Source organism: Neopelma chrysocephalum, unplaced genomic scaffold (assembly GCF_003984885.1).
Source record: "Neopelma chrysocephalum unplaced genomic scaffold, ASM398488v2 Primary Assembly neopelma1_61, whole genome shotgun sequence".
Lineage (NCBI taxonomy): Eukaryota > Metazoa > Chordata > Aves > Passeriformes > Pipridae > Neopelma > Neopelma chrysocephalum.
This window is the reverse complement of record NW_020897716.1, coordinates 1838169-1857906: the sequence shown is the minus strand read 5'-3', so window position 1 is coordinate 1857906 and position 19738 is coordinate 1838169. Positions and strand designations below refer to the sequence as shown.

At 36.6% G+C, this 19738-nt stretch overlaps 1 protein-coding gene across 3 annotated transcripts in view; it reads left to right on the top strand.

The window, feature by feature from the left end:
• The window catches only part of HEATR5B (HEAT repeat containing 5B), a 56275-nt gene that overhangs the window by 13810 nt on the left and 22727 nt on the right, over window positions 1–19738 (top strand). For all 3 annotated transcript variants that reach the window (XM_027681601.1, XM_027681600.1, XM_027681599.1), the window contains 12 exons: window positions 9–108; window positions 812–921; window positions 1861–2024; window positions 4127–4302; window positions 5544–5649; window positions 7097–7287; window positions 8865–9024; window positions 11752–11941; window positions 13041–13210; window positions 14607–14751; window positions 15587–15826; window positions 17993–18241. In XM_027681601.1, the coding sequence (XP_027537402.1) occupies window positions 9–108; window positions 812–921; window positions 1861–2024; window positions 4127–4302; window positions 5544–5649; window positions 7097–7287; window positions 8865–9024; window positions 11752–11941; window positions 13041–13210; window positions 14607–14751; window positions 15587–15826; window positions 17993–18241 (2001 nt within the window). The remainder of the gene's footprint in view (window positions 1–8; window positions 109–811; window positions 922–1860; window positions 2025–4126; window positions 4303–5543; window positions 5650–7096; window positions 7288–8864; window positions 9025–11751; window positions 11942–13040; window positions 13211–14606; window positions 14752–15586; window positions 15827–17992; window positions 18242–19738) is intronic.

The window sequence follows — 19738 nt, the reverse complement described above, 5'->3', positions numbered from 1 at the left end:
GTTATTAGCTATGAGAAGTTTTGTTGCTCACTGTCCTGAGCTGCTTACTGAGGATGTGATCAGGAAACTGATGACACCCATAGAATGTGCCATGACAATGATGTCGCAGTAAGTAGGCAGTTTTTGCTCTTTATTCACTTTTGTCTTTTCTTGAAATACTACAACTAATTTGTTTTAATTCATGTTCTGACATAGTACTGCGCTATGAAGAAAAACTTTTATCCTTGTGTTTGTGGTCTTTAGCTTTGTAAAATTATTACTGCACAGCCTGTGCTGAAGGGCCTACCATGGTAAATTCGGTAACTGTGCTTTGATTTCCAGTTCAGTGAGCTTTTGAATTCATGGTTTGCTTATCCTTGTGCAAGAAATGACAAAACTAAGATACTGGTATACTAGATGTTATTCAAAAAGCTCTTTTCTTATAAATTGAACTAATGAAAAGACTTTCAGCATTTTACAGAATAGAAGTAAAAACACAGTCTCGAGTTGGTTTTGTGGTTTGGTGTCTGTCCCTTTCCCCTGCCCCACTCCTAATTAAAATAGAACTTTCTTCTGAGGAGGTGCATTTCACTGATTTAGGGCAGTGTGTGTTGTGGTTTTGTTGGTTTGGTATTTTTGTTTCTTTTAAAAGTCTTCTCTGTACAATTACTTCTGAAAATGTACTGATAATTGAGTAATGTTCAGGGTAGTTCTCTGAAAACTATTTTCTTGCCTTGGCTAGAGATATGTCTTGTGAAAAGAAATTTGAAAATACTCTTTTCGGTAACTACAGCATTTCTGGTTGTCTCTTTTTCTTTTTTTAATTCTGTAGCATTCCATCAGTAATTAAAGCCCATGGAGCTCATCTCAAAGCTAGTGCAGCTATGGTTCGTTTAAGACTTTATGATATATTGGCTTTATTGCCTCCAAAGACATATGAAGGTACATACATTTTTAACAATTTTTAATAAAGTAAAAATTCTACTTGCTCCTTGTGATGTATTTTTGGTGTTTACCTTTGAAGCAAATACAAGATTGAAAATAGGATTCTAGGAATCTCCAAGAATCTTGTACTATATTCCTCATCTTCTGTATGTCACCTTGACAGTATAACTACAGAGGATGAATATTGCTAAACATTCATAGAGTAACACAGTATAAAAGTTATGGTCCTGTTTATAGGATTGGGAGGTATGAAGATTATGTTCTGAGATCCAATAATGGTGATTTAAGTCATTGTTACTTAAAAGATGAAGAACATTATTGAATGTTTTTTTAGTATACTGAAAAGACAGATGTGACAATGAAGGTTTAGTTTTGGTTTCAGTGTTGCTTTTTTGTTTGTGTTTTTGTTTTTGTTTGAGGTGTTTTTTGTTTGTTTATTTTTACCTTATTTACTGTATTAGACAGATCTACTATTATTAAATTACCAGGCACTGTCACAGGGTCTGACAGATTAGCTTTTTGGGTTTTGTTTGTTTTTGTTAATTCATTAAATTTACGTGAGCATGTGGATGAGCAAATTTTTTCAAAATCTGGATTATTGTCCTGGAAGGAATGGCCCCATCTGTTGTTTAGAACAGGACACCATCCTGAGTAATGTCCTCTAGTGGACCCTGCTTGAGCAGGGAGTTTGGACTACATGACTCCCAATGGTTCCCAACCTTACCCATTCTTTGGGTATTTGGGTACCCATGATTTGGGAATTGAGAGCCTAGGGTTCTGTTTGAAGCCTTGCTCTCAGCTCTAGTCTTGTCAGGTTTACTTCTCTGTTCTCTACCTCTAAAATCGAAGCAATGGTACATGTGTAACCTTTGATCAGTAGCTGGAATGTTTTGGCTAAGAAGCAGCAATGATTCTTTTTAATATCTGTCTTTTTAGGATCATTTAATGCGCTGCTTCGAGAGTTGGTAGCGGAATTTACTTTGACAGACAACTCTGCTAATACAACCACATCACTCCTAAGGTCTCTTTGTCATTATGATGATAGTGTTTTGCTTGGCTCTTGGCTGCAGGAAACGGATCATAAGTCAATTGAAGATCAGGTAATAAAAAACTGGAAGAATGAATTATCTGCCCTCTCTGTGTGATTTGTGTATAGGGAAGCCTTTTAAAACTGAAGCTTCATGCCTTGTTTTTAGTCTTATTTCAGAGCTTTGTTAGATGTAAGTTCTTCCATCTACAGGGTACTGTTTTGATTAAAAACTACCTGCAGCTGAGATATAAATTGCATAATGCTACTCATAGGGTTGTGCTTAGTGAATTAGCCTAATTTCTTTAAAAAAACCCCAACCCAACACTCCCAGCCCATCCCCCAGTCTTCCTAGTCTAGCAGTTGTTCTCATATATATATGGGTTTTTTTGAACTAGGAGAAATGTAGGTTCCACTTAACATGTTTTATAATGAAATTGCTGTCAGAATATCAATATTGCAAATGGTGTTACAACACAACAAGATTTAACTAGTTTTATAGGTGTAGTATGAAATCTTACGTTTCATTTGGAAGTGTTGACACGATGTTGTTGGCTGAAAATGCCTCTTCTGCAACAGCCCATCTTATAATGGAAAGGTTTCTGAGAAGGCTTGATGCAGCAGATCCAAAAGCTAAGACTGATACCAAATGTGAGAAACTAAGGGGAAGTTGTTTCTGAGCCACGAGCAGCATGTCAAAGCAGAAAAAGTTTTTATAAACTTCCCTTTTTTGTTGTGGTGGACACAGTAGACTTCCAGTGCAATCTTCAATCCACAGAGCTTTCTGAGATGCTCCTTGTCCCTATTTTATTTTTTTTGTTAACCTCTTACCTGTAAAACCATGGCACTGTTGGTAAGTGAAGATCTGTAGCGTGTCGCAGGATTCTGTCACAGGATTGAGTGCACTTGCACTTGCAGCCCAGAAACCCAAGCGAACCCTGGACTGCATCAAAAGCAGCGTGGCCACCAGGTTGCAGAAGGTGTTTCTGCCCCTCTACTCTGCTCTGATGCAACCCCACCTGGAGAACTGTGTACAGTTCTGGTGTCCCCAACACAAGAAGGACATGGAGCAAGTCCATGGGAAGGCCACGAAGTTGATATGAGGAATGGAGCACCTTCCCTACCAAGACAGTCTGAGGAACTTGGCTCTGTTCAGCCTGGAGAAGAGAAGGTTGTCTGGAGACAATCTGAAGGGGGCCTACAGGGGAGCTGGAGTTCATCAGGAATTGTAGTGATAGGACAGGGAGTAATGGGTACAAATTGAAAGAGGGGAAATTAGGTTACATATTAGGAAGAACTTTTTTACCCTTAGGGCGGTGAGACACTGGGACAGATTGTCCAGGGAGGTTGTGGATGCTCCAGCCCTGTCAGTGTTTGAAGCCAGGTTGGATAAGGCCTTGAGCAACCTGGTCTAGTGGGGGATGTCCCTGCCTATGGCAGAGAGGACTGGGAGTAGATGATCTTTACAGTTCATTCCAACCCCTTAACATTCTATTATTCTATGATTTTCTTCTGCTTGATCACATTTTGTTTTAGTGATACAGAGGTCTCAACAAATGTTTGCTATTGTTTTCTGAGCCTTTAAGAAGCATACAGACCTATTGGATTCAAATTTGCTTTCACGATTAAATAATTGACAGGAATATAAAATTTTCTTCAGAGAAAATAGATAATTGTTTAATTGCATTTCCTTGAGGAATGATGATTAGAAAGTATTTTCTTGAGGATAGGAGCATTAGTAGTTTTAGTACTGTTTCTACATCTTTCTGTATGGGGAATCCTTATAGCCAAAACTGATCATTTAATATACAATATTGTAACTCAGTGCTCAGTGAGTGAATGAATGACCTTTTCTGTGAAATGCTACTTCATAATCAGTGATTCAGAAGCTACTATTAGTACCAGAATTAGTCTGCTTTTCTCTATTTTCCACCTCTCACTACCAGGAGTGATAGTTTTTGTATTTACCCAGCTGTTAACTGCTTTGACCCTTCAGGATTTAGCTGACCCTGTAAATACTACTGTGTTTGCATGGGGGCACTGCAGTTGCATTCAGGTGTTTGTAAGCTGTTTTGTTGTTCTAAGCTGTTGCATATGTGTTTTGGTTATCTCTAGTTCCAAGTTTTATGTGCAAAGGTATATTCAGAGGTATTCATGTTATGTGGCATTTTGCAGCTTCAGCCAAACAGTGCATCTGGAAGTGGTGCTCTGGAACATGATCCCTCTTCTATTTATTTGCGCATCCCCGCTGGTGAAGCTGTACCTGGTCCCCTTCCTTTAGGAGTATCTGTCATCGATGCATCTGTGGCTCTCTTTGGTGTGGTTTTTCCTCATGTGTCCTACAAACACAGGTCAGTTTACATCAGTGTTAATTTTCAGAACCTAATACCTTACTCTCTGGATGCTATTATGTTAGTGGTTTTTTTGGTTTGTTTGTATTTTTTCCCCCCGAAATAAGAATCGACTGTGGCATCAACTGCCTTTAAATTCATAGTTTATTATTTGGTGTCCATTGTGTCTCAGGATTCCAGAATATGTCTACTCAGTTTAGAAATAAGGTAATTTCCTCAGTTTTATCACTTTTGAAGATTAATGTTCAGAGGTGGAGACTAGATTCTTGTCTTTTCGTACTGCGTTTAGCAGTAGTAATATCTCTGCAATCAAAATTTCCTGCAAAAGTACCCATTGCAATTAACTTCAGCCTTAAAAACAGCAGTGGCATGCATTGAATTTCATTTGGCTTCCACAACTGAGACATTTGATTTATACTCAGCAGATAATTGTGTGGATGATGAAAAGGAGGAAATGGAATTCACCTTATTTTCTTTTGTGTTCCACATTACCTCTACAGAGTTATGAGTTGTCAGGACTACTTTTGTCATTCAGTTTAGCTAATTTGTCACTGAGCACACAGTGAAAGCAGCTCTAAGACGCATTTCAAAGTAAAATCATCCTTCAGTACAATCCTGATGGGAACAGTTTTTTCCTACCAGTCAATCTCATTTTGCAGCAAGTGCAGGATAGACTTGGGGCCAGCTTGCATTAATTGAGCTTGATCTTTATCTATTGTTAACTATGAAAAGATTTAGCCCCAAAACAGCTGAGTAGTTAAGAACGCAGATTATTCGTTACATTCTTGTTGTTGGTATCTTCTAAGGAACGCTCCTCCTCCCAGTAATGTTTTCTGGGGTGGAGGTGGAGGGAGGAATGGAGTTTAAACAGGAAAAACAATAGGAACAATACAATTAATATGGAGGGTAACACTATTTTAAATGGTAGTGGAAAGGCAACATTTTTCCTCTTTGGTTTCTAGTTATGCAGCCAAATGCACCTGAAGACTCACATCCTCTTGGTGGTGTTTTCTTCAAAAGGAAATGAAAAAATGTGTGGATGAACTAAAAGAACCAGCAAAGGAATGTTCAGAATAACTCTACTCTTTCTACCTGTAGTGAATACCTTCTGCAGCCCTTGAAGTGTAAATTCTGTGACTGAACTTGAAAGGCCCTTTTGTTGTGTGTGTTTTTTATCAGCTGTGTTTTAGTTTGTATTTTGAAAGGCTATCACTTCAATTATGTTCTTTCCTTTGTTTTAGATTACAGATGTTGGATCACTTTGCTGAATGTGTCAAGCAAGCTAAAGGTGTTCGCCAACAAGCTGTACAGCTTAATATCTTTACAGCTGTTCTTAGTGCCTTAAAGGTAAAACTTGTAAGCTTGTAATGGATGCCAAAGTTCATCAGTTTGTATTCAATACAAAGAGCTGTTAGAAGAACCATTGCTAAAGTTACCACTCAAACATTCAAAAGTTTGAAAATACTAAAATTGCATTTTTTCCCAGATATTAGTATGAGCTCTCGTCTGCGTGTATCAGCACAGAGAAGAAATGAGGCTCATGTAGTCAGCATTCTGCAGTATTCAGCGTTCTCTAGTATTCAGACTGTCTTTTTTAACACTTTTTCTTTTAGTTATCAGTCCTGTAGTTTTATTTGCACTGGACTCATGGAGTTAAGTACTTTGTCATATATATGCAAAAAACCCCTCAGTATTGTGCAGATGAGGCTTGTGGAAACAAAACCACAAATATAATTGGGTTTACAGTTTGGTTGCTGAATACTATTGCACTAAATTCTAGATGGTTATGCGTAGTCCCACTGACTTCAGCTACAGCTCTGTGCTCTCTAGCTACAGCTGAAAATGCAGCCTCACACTATCAAGTCAGGAAGCTAGACAGCAAGCACAGATAACGCCTGCCTCGTTTAAGCTGATTGTTGCTGGAGCCTCATGTCTTTAGTTGATTGGCAAAATACATTGGCAAAACAACACTTCACTTCTTGTGTTGTTCTTAGAAACGTGAACTATGTTGCTACAAGTAGAAAAGGAGATTCTGAGGCAGATTTCTGGAATCTCCCATGCCATGCGAAATGGTCAAAGAATTGTCAAAATTGAGCTGAAATAAGGATTTCAGATCAGAAAATGACAATCTATGGTAAAGTCTTTGACTTTTTCCTCTATAATACGTGCAGTATTTTTACTTTAAATGTGTTTAATTATTTTTCCCAGAGTAAAATACTTCTTGAAAGTTGTGAAAGGTGATGTACCTATTAACGAAATATGGAAACCAAAGAAGCTGCAGAAGCAGTGTGTAGTGTTATTGTTCTGTACAGTATTTGTTTAAGAGGCTATATAAATGTTTGTAAAGATGTGATTATTAAGAAAAAAATATTTTCATGTACCTAAAATGTCTTCGATGTAAGTGATTCTTGCAGAAACATAACTGAGCTGTGGTTTTCCTGTCTGACAGAAAGATGTTGCTGTTAGTTTTTAAAGCTTCTCTTTTTTTCTGCGGTGTCCTGTGTAAAGCTAGATCAGATTCAGTAGGACTAGGGTGCACTATAATGAATGCATTTGATGAAAAAGGCTGGTGCAACACATCCTCCTGTATGTGAAATAGGTAGAGTGTTGGGAAACATAAGATCTAGGATGTTGTTAATTTTGAGTTTTAAATGTTTTCAACCAATATATTTTAGGATGAACTACCGTAAATTATAACAAAAGCAAAAGTGCACAATTTTTAATTGAAGGTCTCAAATATATCTTCCCTTTCTCCCCTACATTGAATGTTGTTTTTTGTTTTTTTTTCTTGTAGGGTTTAGCTGAGAATAAAAGCACCTTAGGACCAGAAGAAGTCCGCAAATCTGCTCTGACGCTCGTAATGGGTGCCCTTGATAATCCTAACCCTATTTTGAGATGTGCAGCAGGCGAAGCTCTTGGCAGAATGGCTCAAGTGGTTGGAGAAGCCTCTTTCATTGCTAGAATGGCTCAGTACAGTTTTGATAAGTAAGTTGATTCTAATTCAGAAAAGGAAATAAAATTATAATTTAATGTAGTTTGGAAGATTCCTCTTCTAAATTACATATTGATTATTCTCTTCATGGTTGATTGCTATGGTTATGTGGATCTGACAAACCTTCAAACAGATTCTTCTCTTTTCGATTTATTTTATGTGAGGAATAAAAGCTGAGTTGTTAAACGCACGGAATGTGAAATGATAGCAGTGAATAGCTTTTGAGGAGTCACTTGAAGGTTATGAAGCTGTTTCAGATAGAAGAACACAGCTTACATTAAGTATGTCTGAAATATGAATTGTATGATAGTGGTTGTGTTTCATTAAAACATCCTCTTTATACATCAATTTAACTTATGTACTGGCCCATATTTTTTTCGTATTCTATTGTCTATCTTGGGCCTTTAGAAAGATGTCTGGTAGAAAAAACGAGACAATATGTTTCCCAATTTTGTGCTTAAATTTAAGGCATCAGCCTATTTGTGAAAGAGAATGCAATGGCCTCAAGGCTGCAGCCCATGTTTTTGGCTGGTCAGGCTGCATGCACATGCCCTCAGTCCAGCTCTCCTACCTCTGGGCAACTCAATTTTTCTCCTCCTTTTATTTTGTGATAAAGTACATCATCCTTACTGTCTTTCCTTGAATTTCTATTGCTGGGACTATTTTCTTGGTTTCTTATCTAGGGTAAAGTTGTTAATGATTATCATTCTGTTGACACTGTCAAGTAATTTTTGCATGTTTGAGATGTGCATTTACTTTGTTGTTCACTGATGACTAAGAGCATGCATGTATCTAATATACAGACAACCAGGGGGAAAAAAATCCTTCTTTGCCCTAATTGGGAAATCCTTTTATCTCTCTTCCCTACCCACTGAAAAGGTTTTTAATTACTGAGATATGTATGTGACATGCATTCAGAAGCAGAAGTATTGTGGAAAACACTCAATAAGTCACTGCTTCATACAACTAGATCATTCAAAATGCTATATGTTCTGTTTTAGTTTCATTAATAAAAATTTCGGTATTTAAAAAAATTAAAATGATTTATTGGAAAAGTCATAGAAATCAACTGTAGAAGAAAACAGCTGTATTAAAACCTGTACTTTGTAGTGGCAGATGTAGCTGTGGATTTCTTTGTCATTTATCAGTATGTGTTGTCATTTTTCTATTTTTGATTCCTTTCTATTCTTGATTCCGTTTTCATTGCAGTGGTTTAGCAATGACTTTTCTGATTATTAAATTAGTCTGCTGTGAAACACTGGTAAACTTTCGATTCTTTTTCTATATCCTTCCAAAACTCTTCTTCATCCAAAATGTCAAGTTCTGACCAGAAAGAAAGAAAAAAGCTATTAAAATAGCTTTTTTTTTTTTTACTTGTCTTTTATGTAATATGGGTTAATAGCAATGTAGATTAAGTATATTGTTTTTGCTTTTGTTGTTAAAGCTTCTCTAGCTCTTGTAGGGTGACCTGCAAAATTCTGTTAGTCTTTTGCACTCTTATGGTACTTCAAAGGTTCTTTGTAGCAAACCTAGTGAATGACATGATTTACTTTTATTTAAATGTTGATAGGTTAAAATCTGCTCGAGACGTCGTATCAAGAACAGGCCATTCCTTGGCTCTGGGCTGTCTCCATCGGTATGTTGGTGGAATAGGTTCTGGACAGCATCTGAAAACTAGTGTCAGTATTCTCTTGGCTTTGGCACAGGATGGAACCTCTCCTGAAGTCCAGGTAAAAAAAACAATCACCGCAAAATTATTTTAAAATGTTCAGGATGAAAATTAACAATTAAATTACTGTTCTGTGCTTTAATAGACATTGTGACACGTAAGACATGTAGCATGTGCCAGAGAGCATGAAGAAAGTGCAACTTTCCTTATAAACTCTTATAGTACAAAATCCCGAAAAGGTAGTGCAATTGAAACGTAACCTTATAGCTAGTTAGGGAGGCAGTCGCAAGTGGTCACATTAATTCAGATGGACAAGTGTCTGCTTGTCAGCTGTGCCAAAGTAATGCACTGTGATCATATTCCTAACTGACTTTAATTGTAGAGCAAAATGTGCTAGTTTTATTTTAGCTGCCTAAACAGAAATTTTAATAACTGGCTAATGGTTAACATGTGATCAGTTACTGGAGTCTCAGGTGATGAGCAGTAGTTTTCTTTGTCAAGTAATTTTTGTATAAGTGATACATATGCAGTATGGCAGTACATCATTTTTGGGAGGTTATATTATGAAAACAGAAATCTGTTGCAAGCTAAACTGCAGTTAGGGGACAGAAGGGGAACTGGTAGTAGCTAAGTCCAAGACAAGCCTAAGTCGAGAAAGGGTTTCTATCTGCTATGGACTATAGACATGTAAAGCCTCCAAAGAGGACAACTTGACTGCTAAAAGTTGCTGGTAGAGTAGAAAGGGGACTAAACATGCTGTTTAAAGAGTAACCTTTTTGGAGTTGCTGAATATGTATAGGCACTATACAGTTCAGAACGCTTCTAAAGTGAAAATACTGGAAAATTGGGAGAAAATGCTGTCTTATCTCTCAAGAGAAATAGGAGAGGTCAGTGTCTCGGTCTGTCTTTTAAGTCTTCCATTAAGTGTCTGTGGCTGCTGCTGTAAAAAGAAGAGAGGGCTAGATGGACCACTACATGTGTCTTTATAGTAAGAAGTTGAATTTTAGAGAGAAAAGTGCTGATTTTTTTTTCTCCAGCAGTGAAATCTACCAAAGCACTAAAAGAATTACTTCAGAAGGAAGAAAAAAAAGAAAAAAGAAACCTATTTTGAGTAAAAGCAAGTGTTTTTTCTGTAATTATTGTACTTCAAAGATTATGGTGTAATTGCATAATATAATAGGTAACTTACTGTCATTCTTTTCGCAAGTTACTGCAAGGAAATGATTATCTGGAATAGTGACTATTAAGCTTTAGCAGCAGGAAGTGGTGTGCCACCCACGAGTAGGGGCACTTTTTACCCAACAAATTGAGAAGCTGAAGCCTCCACTAACTATGCGGAATCATACTTCACCTTGGTTTAAACTGCTAGAGTACCTTCTTATTTCTTTCTCTCAGAGCAATAAAAAAGAAATCAAAGTAACAAAGCTTATCACTTGGGAAAACAAGCCTAGTTTTGTTTGAAGATAATGTTTTTAAAAAAATCTATAAATACAATTTAAAGTCTCTCTTGAATTTCCCTAGTTTACTTCAGGTAAGAGTAAGTGCAGTTTGCATATCTAACTAACTGCATATATGATTAGGTAACTCATAATTGTGCACCATTCATTTAAAAACCAAATGGAAAGGTTATTGTTTTATGAACAAAAAAAAGAAGTAAAATATAAAGTGGAAGTCCTGGTGGAACTTGCACATCTACCTTATTTTCTGTTGAGAATACAGCACTAGGCCAGTGGGAAAAGCTAAGCTTTTAAACCTCGTTCCTCACTAGCTCAGTGTGGATATACAGAAACTGTATGGAAATATGAGTAATGGAAATTTACGGGAATGGAAGGATAAGCTGTAATGTGCTACCGTGGGGTTAGGAGTGTAGAAGTAGTTACATGATTGCTAGTGCTAATGGTCTTTGGATTGCATTAGAGACAATTGAAAAGGAGCGGTTTTAAAAGCAGGTTTTCAAGCTTATTCCTGAGAGTCTAGCTTTTTAATAGTAATATTCTTTTATCATAGTCTTTTCATGTATTTATTGTAAGAAAATTGTAAAATAAGATCATTTAGTAGGATGCTGGGGAGAGATAGCTAATGTTTTCAGATCTGTCAATGGAATTTTTTTTCTATGAAATGTCAGTATTCCAAAGGACTATCCTCTTGCCCACTCCTTGCTTTGGCAATTGCAATGAATTACTTTGCTCTTTTAGGTACTCATCTTGCAACTGAAATAGGCTGATCTTTCACCATTTTTTTCTCATGCTGTAGTACACTGACTGAACAGCGCTGCTTTCTTCTCTTGCAGCCTCTAATAAGAAAATTAGAAAATACTTGTAAGCCTTTCAACTTGTCATGAAAATCAGTTCCTACTGGACTGTAAAAGGCACTCCCCACTAAGGACTTTGTAAGCTGCCCATTTCAGATGCTGCATCCAGTTTTACAGTGGAATGATTCTCTCTTTTTCCTGCCTTGAGTCACTTCTCTTTTTTCCTTTTTGTTTTAAGTAGATATGTTATTTGTGTTTGTATTTTTTTTCCTGAAAGTGCTTAAAAATATTTTTTCTCAAATTCTTTGTCATCTTATCTCCACTATCCTCAGAACTGCTGATAACCAAAGAGTATGTTAGAGATGTTTAAACTTTCGGGTGATTGCTTGAGCTCCTGAGACTTTTGAAACACTTTTGGAGTCAGAGTAGGTAACTAGACATGTTTAAGAATGGATGTATGGAGCTAGGCTCCATCTGCATATAAAACTAATTTCCTAAATGCATTACTAAAAAAATGTTCCTTTGTGTTTTTGATAGACCTGGTCTCTCCATTCACTTGCCTTGATAGTAGATTCTAGTGGACCGATGTACCGTGGGTACGTGGAGCCAACGCTTTCTCTAGTTCTTACTCTGCTCTTAACTGTCCCACCATCGCATACAGAAGTACATCAGTGCTTAGGCCGATGTCTTGGAGCTATAATAACTACTGTTGGGCCTGAGCTTCAAGGTTAGTGGGAATTTGAAGAGAGAACAAAAAAATCTACCTTGTATAAAGATAATATTGTAATCTTAAATGGAAGAATACAAGTTTTTGTTAGTTGCAGATGGTGGGAGGTGATGTTGACTAATTTAGTTACATTCCTGCAAGCAACCTCACTTTTGATGCTACTTATAACTGCTTGGGGCTTTTTTGACTGCAGTTAGAGATTTATATAAAGAAGTTGAAGTGATATATGGTGTTCTGGCTAATGGCAAATTTGCTTGGTAGATAAGCAATGAAACCCTTGCTATGTATTTTGTTGTGTATGTTTTTGTTGTGTAGTTGGGGCATGAGGCAAGGTTTTTCCTCTGCTTTTTTAACACATGATTATTTTATTTTTAAATGATGGCAAGAGCTTAAGTTTGAAATAATTGATAATATTGTGAACTGTAGCTCATTTCCATTCATTCTTGATATCTTTACATCACTGTACCTTACTGTAGAGACCAAGATCTTGTCATGCCAAACACTGAAATTCTGTGCCTCAGGTGTTAAAAACACAGATTTGTAACTTTGTCTAACTGGGATTTTTAGGAATATTTATGGGATAGTCTTTGATGCATTGCCAGAGAGCCAACCACTAGTGAAATTTTAACTCTAAATAACTGGACTTAAGTTTCTAGTTATGAAATATTTCTAGATGGTTTAATTGAACTTATGTTTTTTGTATGTTAATTAAAATTGCCTGCATACATATATGCTAGCTTGAGAGTTACTTGATATTTTAGGAAATAGTTCAGTGCAAGAAATGTTGCTCATATATATAGAAGGAAAGAGACTTTTAGAATCTAAATTCAGATAATGTTTTGATCTTCTGGGAAGATAGTCTCAAAATATTTCTGACTGGAGATCATCAATCCAGAATTTCATTTGTACAGGACATGGTTTAACTGAGCTAAAAAAGAGATACTGAAACACTCTGTAGTGTTTCTAATTTTCATGGGAATTCAGAAAAATTGCATGTTAATCTGTCAATTTTGAAGCATTAAAGCTTCTCAAAGGCTTAAAGTCTACAGTTGTCATACAAAAGTTTTACTGTGTTAAGGATATCATATTACATCATTAGGTAATGGAGCTACAATTTCAACGATCCGTTCTTCCTGTTTGGTGGGATGTGCAATCACACAAGACCATTCAGACTCACTTGTTCAGGCAGCGGCTATATCCTGTCTTCAGCAGCTTCATATGTTTGCACCACGGCATGTCAACCTGTCCAGTCTGGTTCCCAGTCTTTGCGTGAGTATAAAATGCATCCCTTTTGTTCCTCAAAGTTTTATGCATGAGTTTAGCAGAGGATAAGGGGAAGTACTTAGCAAGATGTCAAGGATACCCATATGTAATAAGTATAATGTTACAGACAATGAAGTTCATACATGAATAACTAGTGCTGTTTTGAAACCTTTTCCTGTTTGTTTTCTGCTAAGCAGATGCTATTTTCATTTTCTTTTCTCATATTCCTTACTTTCAAATTATACTTAGTTTGATAGGGTTTCCTCTGAGTTGTCTTGTGCATTTCTTCATACTGCAAATATGTAGGCAAGGTCTGCCTTCCCTGCCCCATTAGCAGACTTTTCAGACTCGCTTTTAAATGGAATTAATGCTAGGTATTAAAATTAAACGGTACAGTTCTACACTCTAGTTTTAATTTCTTCTTCCTGCATTTGCTTCATAACTTCTAGTTATTTGTTTTGTAACTTGAAACAGGGATTACTCTTTACGTTAATTAAATCTCCCAAATGTACTGTGTTTTAGTTCCATTAAAACAACCTCAGTGTGATGTTTAGAAGTTCTTTAAAGTCTGCTTGTTTTTTCAGGAGTAAAATCGTGTATATTCCTATGTTGAATATAGATCTACTGTTAAAATGCTTTATAAATTATACAATCCTTTCATTTAGGAAGGCATTTTCCATCCACATAGTAACTTAACACCAAGAAAGCAAATGTGTGTTTGGTTTATTAAAAACAAATTATCCCAAGATAAATAAAGAATCCGAGTTTTTTAAAGAGCACTCTTTGTCTCTTTCACTGTGGAAAAACATACACTTCTCTGTGCAGCTACTTCCTCTCAGGAAAATAGAGACTATGCACATTTCTTCCAAAAGAAAAATATTTGCTTGCACTTGAGGTGATTCAAAGGAATTAAAAACCAGTGTTGGTTAGCAAAGAAATCTGATGCTGTCTTACTGAGAGGCTTCTAAGAACTTACTGCTATAAGATTCTGTTACAAATTTGAAATGGAAGTTTTTATGATAGCTGTCATGTGTGTGGTGCATCGGATGATGGACTTTTGTTTAAAAGAATATGATTTACAGCTATAGGAGACTATGAGGCATAGTACTACTAGAGTATAGCAGATTGGAAATGATAATTAACCTAAATTGCACTGGCACAGTAGTTCCAATATTTAAGCTTTTATCTCTTTTAGCCAGGTAACAGCTCTATGTATGTCAGCTTTATTTTCATATTTGTATATTATAAAAAGTGCTTACTTCTGAACTTCCAAGACCTGGTACCCAGTAGCTCACACTTGGGCATAAAACTGAAAAGTAAAATGATTTTAGTCCTTAGCAGCATTGTTTTATTGATACCGGGGTGCAGCAGTTCACTCATCTGTAATGGTTCTGTTTTTTAGGTTCATTTGTGCAGCTCTCACTTGCTGCTTCGCCGGGCTGCAGTTGCATGTTTACGACAGCTTGCTCAGAGGGAAGCATCAGAAGTATGTGAATATGCCATGAGCTTAGCAAAAAACACTGGAGACAAAGAAAACAGTGGCATCAGTACGTATTTCTTACATGTTGCCTTTTTGTAACAGCTGAGTGCGTGTGTGCGCGTATGTGTGGTTTGCCTTTAGAAAGAGGGAAAAAAAGCCAAAATACCCGCTTCCCCCCAATTGGAAAAAACCCTAAAACTGTCCCTTCCAGCTTCAATAAATTCTGGCCACACCCCTGATTACCTCTTGAATTTCATTTAAAATTTAGCTGTTTGTTAAGCTCAGAGTTAAACCTCTCTGCCTCATTAAAGCTGGCAATCAAATAAGGAACACAGTATATATACAGCAGAAACATTTTACAGTTTTTCTGGTATTTCAGCTCTTGTTATTTTGAAAACCGACTTAATTGTATGCTGTTTGATCAAGATATTTGGTTCTGTTATGTTATGTTAGCACCACATGTGCAAAGGTATAGACTTTGCTGGTTGGCTCAATTCTTAGATGTATCATTTTATTTTGAAAATAGGAGGCTCAGCACAGTCCGTTCAAACATAGAATCGTGAGCTTACTCATTAAATCACACCAGTTAAATCTGTCTCTGGAAAGATTCTTTAGAGTTCAATACTAGGTTTTTTTTACAAATTTGGGGGTGTGTACCTGGAAAAAACAGTGAGATATTTTTTTTAAGTAGTACTTGGTAGTGTTATTTCCCTTGCAGATAAAATTAATTGCTGTATTAAAATCTTTCTAGTGTTAATTCAGAAAAAAATCAGTGACATCTTAATGTATCATTGACTGGACTATACACACACAAATACACAATATCCAATTCTAGTCTGTTATTCTGAATTTTAAAACTGAACTACTGATTTCAGAAAAGATTTCTTATTATCATTTTGCAGACATTAATCCTTTTGCACCAGGAGCTGGTTCTCGTCGAGATGCTCATTCCCGGCATCAAGGGGTTAATATAACAGAGACAGGCCTCGAAGGTGTCCTTTTTGGAATGTTGGATCGGGAGACTGATAGGAAGTTGTGCTCAGATATCCATGATACTCTGGGACATATGCTTTCATCGCTGGCAGTAGAAAACCTTTCTCACTGGCTAATGCTTTGTAAGGATGTCCTTGCAGCTTCAAGTGGTAAGTGTTCTGTTTTGTTCACAGAAACGACCATATGTTCTTAGTATTAGCGTATTCTAGCAATATTGATTTGGAGCTTGTCTTTTATCCTAGTTAAGATATAGGTTATATTGTATATAGAACTTTGATTACAGTGCATTAAAAATCCCTTAGAAAGAAGAAATCATCAATGTTAAGTTTCAGAATATTGCTTTTAAGATTAAAACGTAGGCTGCTTAAAGCAGGATTTCCAATGGAGAAGCAGTGTCGCAGGGTATCTTGTCTTGAGGCCTGGTCCGGTGGGGGAAGAAAGACGCACAAGACACACAAGACACACAAGGATAGTGAGACGAGATGTCTGCCTGCTCAGTGCAGCAGGCAGCCTTTATTGAGTTTGCCAACTTCACACACAACACAAACATATTCCCACAACAACACCCAGGAATCCAAGCACCTGCACATTATCAAACCGTCTTAACCTTGTACTCCCTGCAACCCAAGGCCGTGTCCATGGAAACCATCTAACCAGCTCCACTGCTCCCATGGAACACGGCCTAACTTTTGCATTACCTCAAACTTTAATTGTGGGGCTTCACCCCACAAAGCAGTGTGTTTATAACTCTGACATTTCAGTATCTTAGTGAAAGCAGACATTCTTTTTAGCCATTATACATCAAGATCGTACAGAAAGAAGAGTGCTGTATGCATTCTGAGTTTTCTTTTATGAGATTTTATGAGTTACTGATGATGGGTTACCATGGTGATGAAACTTTTGTTTGTTGCTCAGCTTCTCAAGGTTTGTTTGCACAGATTTTGTCCTCTGAGACCTTATTCCTGTTTTTCAGCTTGTAGGGTGGTTGTGATGCAGATTCTGCTCATTTCCCTTGCATTTATACTTGTTTATTGGCATGTATGAGTTCATCCTGAAGCTGTTTCTAAGTGCTGCCAGCTTTACATTTACTGATGAGTGATGCTACCAATGATTTCTTTATGTATTGTAGTTACCACATATCTGCCCAGTGAGAAAGACTTCATTTCCCAAGTTTGAAGTTGGCATGTCCTTTTATTATTTCATGTGGGATGGGTCTTAAGGTTTTTAACGTGGTTGTCCAATTTCTTATTTATTTATTAGTAGGTGACATAATCTCAGAGAACCATATTTAAATAAATTTCTCTCAGGTGTGCTTTAAGCCAGCAACTTCACTTTGAACTCCTTTGATCCTAAAGCTTGCTTTTTAAGCAGAGATTTACAAATCATCTGCATAAGATCCTGGATGCCCTTTCAAAACACTGTTATTATGAACTGGCATCATCCATGTTTGATTTGCCACAGCCTTTTTCTTTATTGAATGTCTTGGCTCTTCAGTAGTTTTAATTTAGACTTTCTAAGAAGTGTGCCTCAGTTGGGATGGGTTACCCTTGCAATAATTTCTTCTTGTTTTCCTCTAATTATTACTGGAGTAATTTTTGTCAGTATCTTGGCATTCAGCTAAATTAGACCTTGTCATAGAGAACTTATGTTCTCATTTCTGAATAGCAGAAGTGTATATGCATGTTTGGTGAGGGGTTTTTTTGTCCCTGTTTGGCTTTTGATTTTTTATGTGATCCCTGAAGCAATTTTATTTTCTAAAATGAAGTTGCAAAGCCACACTTAGAGAAAAGAATTTTTTTAATGTTAATCATGTTTTTGGGTACCATAAACTGCCTACTTGGCTGTGTATCTGTCCCATGGCATGCAGCTTTGTAGTTTTGTTTCAGTTTAACTGGCACTTTATCTTTCACTTGAAACAGAGGCTGAATAATTCAAAGCTAAGCTGATTCTTGATTCTGAGCCTGATAATCTCCTTACCCTGTTTATTGGCAATTTGATGGGTTAATTTTCAAAGCTGAGAAGTTTAGATATGGGATTCAACTATAGTTGGTGTCTGTGGCAAATGAATGTTACAAGAATTTATTTCATATTGCTTAAGACAAATAAAGGGTAATATAACCCAGATTAGAGGTGCAAAACATTTCTTTTACTGATATTCCTTTGCTTTTTGACATGTGTCAAATGTTGTTTTAATGGATGAATTAGTCTGTTCTGAATCTCAGTGTAAGGAAAGACTTGAATTCTTATCCTTAGATGTCTTCTATGGATTGTAACAGTGGGATTTTTTTTTTCCTTTTAATTGTTCTCTGTTGTAGACATGAGCACTGCTGCTCCCTTAGGAGGGAAGGATGAGGAATCAGAGAAGAAAGATGAGATGGATGATGATACAATGTTTACCACCTTGGGTGAAGAGGATAAGTCCAAGCCTTCTGTAGCGCCTCGTTGGGCAACTCGTGTGTTTGCAGCAGACTGTCTGTGCCGAATTATCATGCTGTGTGAGAATGCCAACAAGGCACACTTCGATCTGGCACTGGCTCGTTTAGCCAGACTTAAAAACCCAAAAAGTAATTACAGAACATGCATGTTTTGGTTTTAATTTTTTATTTTATTTTATTTTTGACACCTCTTTACATCTTAAGATTACACAATCAAGAAAAAAGTATAGGCACTTATCCTTTCGTGGCCAAACCCAAAGGAAATGTCCAACAAAAGTCAATAAAACTGTAGCGATATACTATAGTTTCTGTACCATGAACAGAAAGAATGAGGTTTGGTGGAAAATGTAAGTTCTGACAGACTCATTTGCTTAGGGAAAAAAAAATGCCTAGATATGCAAACCTTTTCTCAAGTCTGAAACAGAAGCAATAAACTTGTAGTTAAGGGCAAGCTGGGAATGGTTTCAGAGTTTAATGTAATGACAGAATGAATTGAATTTAAGAGATTATTTTATCATCTTCAGACTGAAGGAGTGCTAGGAAAGAAAAAAAGAGGACATAAGGCTACATAATTGGCTGTGGAGAGAGAGATGCGGGAGGGAGTTATAAAAAGACATGGACTTTTAAAAGTGTGTTCTTTTGGTATCCATGAGAGTGGTACCATGAGCTTGGTTTTCAAGCTCATGTTTCAAACATACTTTTATGAGTTAGCGAACCAAAATTGAGAGGTCATATCTCGCACAGTTGTTTTGTGAAGAAATGGTTTTTGAACAGAATAGTGGGAGGCTTCTGTCCTTAAGTTGTCCATGTTTTATTGGTTGTGCTGTGTAATGATTGTTTGTGTTCACGAATGTAGTGCTTGTGAGGACCTTGTGTATATAGGATGAATGCTGTGAGCATGCCAGAATGCATGAGATCAATGGATTTTAGTGTCTGTGTCGTTGAGATTAGTGTCTGTTAGGATATGGAGAGTTACCAAGTCTTTGCTTATGTTGCTTTGGTGCAACCTGGTTCCAGCACTGTGCATTGGTTTTGTGAGAATCCGGTTTTTGACTTGATTTGAGGCTGAGGTCACTGTTTGAAGACTAGAAAGGAAGAGTTTGGAGAAAGTTTATTTTGAGATGGCATTGCATTACAGAGAAAATCACGAAATAACTGCTGCTTATAGAATCCTACAGAGGATTGCATATTATAATCATGAGAATTTATATCTCTGAATTTATTTAAAGTGAACTGTGATGTGTTTGGTATCATTGTAAAAAGGAAAACTCAGCAAACTTCTACCCCCCAAATTCAGCTTCAGAAATACTCAGATTTTACTACTGTCTTTGATGATCTGAAAAAGTAAGTGCAGACTTCATCACTTTGTAGTTTTTATGTGATTTCCAGTCCTTCTTTACTGTCATAACTCTGAAAAGCTTCAGCCACAAAATAATTTTTTTTTTTACCTTGAGACTTGGAAATAGCTTAGGCAATTTGTATTTTTTGTTAGTCACACTAGATTTTTAAAGTAATTTATTTTCGTATTAGTTGTACAACATCTGGTAATTTCAAATTGAGAGTAAGAAAATAAATAAACTGAATAAATAGAGAAGAATAATCCTTTCAGAAATGTTACTGAGTTAT